The sequence below is a fragment of the Sinocyclocheilus rhinocerous genome, unplaced genomic scaffold (assembly GCF_001515625.1).
Source record: "Sinocyclocheilus rhinocerous isolate Xijiao unplaced genomic scaffold, SAMN03320098_v1.1 scaffold257, whole genome shotgun sequence".
Taxonomy (NCBI): domain Eukaryota; kingdom Metazoa; phylum Chordata; class Actinopteri; order Cypriniformes; family Cyprinidae; genus Sinocyclocheilus; species Sinocyclocheilus rhinocerous.
Window position 1 is genome coordinate 1,775,895 of NW_015634026.1, and position 5,431 is coordinate 1,781,325.

Here is a 5,431-nt window from a genome sequence, read left to right on the forward strand (position 1 = left end):
TTTTCAGACTGATGAGCTTTGTAAAAATCGACGCGTTTCAAAAAGGCGGGGCATAGAGGAGAAACAATAATGTACAGTATGTGGAAAATAATGTGTTTTTTGAACTTTAAACCGCATAAACATATTTCATTACACCAAATACACCAAATAATGTTCTTTTTAGCAGCATCATATGACCCCTTTAAATTTGAATATAATTCGAATTTAGTTTTTCAGCCATTTTGACAGCCCTACAAGCTACCATACCACAGTGATTGGAAACGTAGAACTTGTTTTATTCAAAACTGGTTCAGTTTTTTTTTAAATACAATTGAAAATAGAATCTTGTTTGTTTCACAAGTAATTTACATGAATCATTCCTGTCAAAGTCACAATTCTGTTTGTATTAAATGCGCCACAGATTTTCTGTCATTTGACGACTTCGTCGGCGATGCCTTTGACGAGGGAGTGCGGCATCGCAGGCCTAGCTTCCACAAGGTTCCACCCATCAAACGGAAAGTTGAGAAGGTATTATGATTGTTGATATCTGTTGACCCGCTCAAAACTGTCCTCATTTAGCCAAAATGTCGTCGAAGCAGCGAAAGCAACTTCCATCGTTCCTTTGTTTGCAGAGCCCTCAGGAACAGACACCGCCCAGCGTCCTTGCAGCCCTCGCCAATGGTTTTGCAGAGAGAGAACAGCAGCCTGCAGAACCCACATACAAGATCTGTGTTGATTTTAAGGTAAATGTCTATATTTTTTTTAGTGCTGTCAAAACGATTAATCATGATTAGTCGCATCCAAAACAAAAGTTTTTGTTTACATAATATATGTGTGTGTGTTGTGTATATTTATTATGTATATATAAATAAACACACATGCATGTATATATTTAAGAAAAACATATGTGATATATATAACATATATGATATAATTTATATAAATATATACACGTAAATATTTTCAAAATATATGCTGTGTGTGTGTGTGTGTGTGTGTGTGTGTGTCTTTTATATATACACAATAAATATACACAGTATACACACATATATTATGTAAACAAAAACTTTTATTTTGGATGCGATTAATCGCAATTAATCGTTTGACAGCACTAATTCTTTTACAAAACTGAGCATGAAAGTCAAGTGGCTCTCCAAAGATGTTTTCATGTTGAGGGACTGGCTGATATTTCATTTGAAATCTACACTGATGTTCAGCACTGCAGTGGTTTGCCACATGATGGCAGCACCTGATTCTGTTATGGATAGACCAGGTTTACCCAGCAAAATAGTCTTGATACATTAAGATATTTTTAATGTTTTTGAAAGAAGTCTCTTATTCTTAACAAGGTTGCATTTATTTGATCAATAATAGAGTAAAATATTGTGAAATAATATAATTTATCACCATTTTCTATTTTAATATTTCAAATGCAATTTATTCCTGTGATGCAAAGCTAAATTTTCAGCAACCATTACTCCAGTCTTCAGTGTCACATGATCATTCAGAAATCATTCTAATATGCTAATTTGCTGCTCAACAAATATTTTTTTATTATTATTATCAATGTTGAAAATAGTTGTGGAAATTGTGCTAACTTTTTTTGATGAATAGAAAAGCAAAAAAATCTAAATCTTTTGTAACATTATAAATGTCTTTACTGTCACTTTTGATCAATTTAATGCATCCTTTAAAAATTAAAAATCATAACAGGTTTGCATTCCAGGATTAAATTTGATTTTGAATCCAGTTTGTTCTGTGTGCTCAGACTTTTGGACCCAATGCGTATTTCTCTTCAAATAAAATGTTTGCAGACAAAGAAGCTCATTGATGTCCATGTTTAGATTTGTATTTGTGTTGTGCATTAAATCTTACATAGTTTTCACATCTTCTATTTGAATTCAAACAGAGTTATTTGTGGTCCTTTATCTTGAGGTGAAACTAGCATGCAGCTAAAATGTTCCTTACTCCACTCTGTCTCCCTCCACAGGAGGACTGTAGTGTCCAGAGCGTGTGGGCGACAGGAGGTTTGAGCATCCTCTCTTCTGTACCCCTCGTGCCCCAGTATGTTTGCCTGCTGTGTGCCAGTAAAGGCCAACATGAGGTACGTCCTGACTGCTCTTCATTACAGCATTGCCTTAAAAACATCTGAAAATAAAAGTAAATTAAAATAAATTGTAGGTTTTCGGAAATGGTTACAATAATGGGAAAGTTTCACTGGTATTGCTTGTCAAATCGAAACCTGGATTATTTTGTTCATCATGACAACCATGTGTTTTGCAGATGCTGTATTGTCAAGTCTGCTGTGAGCCTTTCCATCGCTTCTGCTTGGACCCTTCAGAGCGCCCTCTGGAGGAGAACAAGGAGAACTGGTGCTGTCGTCGCTGCAAGTTCTGCCGAGTTTGTGGACGCAAGAATAAAGAATCCAAGGTAGTTTGCGACGTTTCAAAATGTGATTTTGACGCCTAACTCTAATCCGAATGTATTAACCTAATAATAATAAGAAGATGGGATTGTCTGAAGTTCTTCAGGAGTGTAGAGCAGAATTATGAACATTTTGTGACATAAACTACCATTCAAACTATATAACGCTATTACAGTTCTCTTTTGAAAATATTTTAAAATGTAATTTATTACTGTGATGCCAAAGCTGAATTTTCAGAAGCAGTTGAAAACAGTTGTGCTGCTTAATGTTTTTGTGGAAATTGTGGTACTTTTCTGTTTGTCAAATAGAAAGTTCGAAAGAACAGCATTTATTTGAAATAGAAATATTTTGTAACATAATAGATGTCTTTAACTTTCTGTCAATTTTGGTCAGTTTAATGTGTCTTTGCTGAATAAAAGTATTTATTTATTTTGGGAAAAGATCTTACTGACTTTACACTTTTGAACGGTAGTGTGTATATTTTTTCTTGTCATCACTGTAGGTTTAAGGGAAATATTTGTTATTATTTAAAGGAAACATGTTTTTTACGGCTTTGGCACTGGTCAATTTTTATTTTTTTGTGCTTGATCTCTGTGCAGCCGCTGTTGGAGTGTGAAAGGTGTCAAAATTGTTATCATCCTGCCTGTCTGGGTCCCAGCTATCCCAAACCCAACAAACGTAAAAAGCCTTGGGTAAGTTGACCACAGTGATACTTTCTTCAGCGTGCAAGACCTACAAAGAAGTTTCAGTATGCTTTGCTGTCTCAGCTGCCATGATATGTTAATAAATGTCAAAGCAACAACAACAAAAAAATGGGGAACATCTGTTAGGATCAGGCAAAAACAAGACATTAAAGCTGCAAAATAGCAAATTCGTGTTTGTATTGTAACTTCAGTTAAGCCACAAATGAACTCATTTTTTTCAGGTCTGTATGACATGCATCCGGTGCAAGAGTTGTGGTGTGACCCCAGGAAAGAGCTGGGACACCGAGTGGAATCATGACAAGGGGCTGTGTCCTGACTGCACTAGGCTGTTTGATCAAGGTGAGACTTAGAGGGTCTGACTATCTGACAGGCATATAATAAATCATGTTAATAAAAATGCATTTCCAGGTGTTCCAGCATTCTTCATCAATGTTCGATAAAGAGGATGTTACATAAGAGTACCCATCCAGTCAGATTAGCTCAAGCTCAAGGACCATCAATGAAAGCCCAACTAATACTGTGCTTTTCAGAAATAGTTTTTTTTTTTTTTTTTTGGGTTGATGTTTCTTTTCTTTTTGGCATAAGAAAATGACTTTAGTTCCTATTTGCCTAGGCTCTGCAGCTGTTTCAACAGTGATGATGTTTTTCATTTCGTGCATAACTAATATTTTTCTGTTCATATGCTAGTGCAAAATGTTAAAATGTTATAATTTTCTGTAATGTGTGTGTTTGTGTAGCAGATACATACATATAATGATATAACATAATTTTGTCACACATAATGCTTTAAAAGGAATGACATGTCCCAGAGTGTGAGTTGTAAGTGGGTTTAGGTTGAAATAGCAAATGAAATGCTTTAGATACTCTCAGTTGCCACGATCACATGAAACTTTACAACTTTAAATTACAGCGGTCATTTTATTTTCCTGCCACACTGACCTTTCAGTTAATACCCTTTCTATGAAAACACCATTTCAGCCAAACATGCCTTCCCAGTCAGTTAACAACTTTGTGTGTATGTGTTTGTAGGTAACTACTGCACCATGTGCTTCAAGTGTTATGAAGATAATGACTATGATAGCCAGATGATGCAGTGCTCCTCGTGTAGCCACTGGGTCCATGCTAAATGTGAAGGTCTGACAGGTGAGTGACAGAATGTTATGGCCAATTGGATTTGATTTATTTATTTAGGTCTTTTTATCTTATTTTATCCATTAAATACAATACTAGATTTTAACATGCCATTTACATTTATCATGCTCTCTTTTTGGCTTTCATTTCAATGACACTTTGAAACAAATTCCCAAAAAAGTAAGCTGCAGATACCATTGGTTTTGTAAATATATATATATTTTTTGTGCCTGTAATATGAAAGCATTACTTTGTATCCACAGAGAAAACATAAATTAAAAATTACTTTTTCCTTCCACCGTTTTAGTTTTTATTAAACTACTGTGTTTACAGGCGTGACATTTTTGCAAGCCTCTTATTTCCCAATACATACAAGACATATACACTGGAACTTTCTCACCAATTGCACATTTTTTTCATGCTATACGTAATGGATGTTCAGACAGTTGCGTGATTGTCCTAACCCAGAATGTCATCCCCATGTTGTTTGTTTAATTGAGCATTCTCCTTATGAGAAAACATGACCCTTTGTCAATATAATGCAGAAGTAATTGAGAAATAATGTGAATTTTTTGCTAACAGAATTTACAGGCTGAATCAGCAGTATGAAATCTACCACTCGCATCTGCAGCTGACTCCTTCAATTTGTGTGTTTTCTCCCAGATGACTTATATGAAATCTTGTCGAGTCTGCCTGAGAGCGTGGTGTACTCCTGTCAGCCGTGCTTACAAGAGCTGCCCGATAGAGAGGACGTTAATGGAGCAGGTTGGAGGGAACTGCTTGACCAGGAGCTCAAGACTGGCTTAGATAGGGTGCTGTCTTGCCTGCTGAGCTCCACCTTCACTAAACACCTGGTCACCTGCAAGAAGGTGGGCATCTGATCTCTCTTAAACCTAGTTTGCTGTACTTTTGAAGCTGCAGCAGCCCATTGCTTGTTCAGAAAGCAGTTAAAGGGATAGTTCACCCAAAAATGAAAATGATGTCATTAATTACTCACCCTCATGTCGTTCCAAACCCGTAAGACCTTCGTTCATCTTCGGAACACAAATTAAGGTATTTTTGATGCATTCCGAGAGCTCTCTGACCCTCATAGACAGCAAGGATCCTTACACGATCAAGGCTCAGAAACGTAGCAAGGAGATCGTTAAAATAATCCATGTGACATCAGTGGTTCAACCGTAATTTTACGAAG

At 36.2% G+C, this 5,431-nt stretch overlaps 1 protein-coding gene across 2 annotated transcripts in view; it reads left to right on the plus strand.

Moving 5' to 3' along the window:
* LOC107745205 (histone-lysine N-methyltransferase 2B-like) overlaps positions 1 to 5,431 on the plus strand; it is a 35,073-nt gene that overhangs the window by 12,419 nt on the left and 17,223 nt on the right. For both annotated transcript variants that reach the window (XM_016559058.1, XM_016559059.1), the window contains 8 exons: positions 401 to 507; positions 612 to 722; positions 1,970 to 2,083; positions 2,263 to 2,409; positions 3,004 to 3,096; positions 3,330 to 3,447; positions 4,138 to 4,251; positions 4,903 to 5,108. In XM_016559058.1, the coding sequence (XP_016414544.1) occupies positions 401 to 507; positions 612 to 722; positions 1,970 to 2,083; positions 2,263 to 2,409; positions 3,004 to 3,096; positions 3,330 to 3,447; positions 4,138 to 4,251; positions 4,903 to 5,108 (1,010 nt within the window). The remainder of the gene's footprint in view (positions 1 to 400; positions 508 to 611; positions 723 to 1,969; positions 2,084 to 2,262; positions 2,410 to 3,003; positions 3,097 to 3,329; positions 3,448 to 4,137; positions 4,252 to 4,902; positions 5,109 to 5,431) is intronic.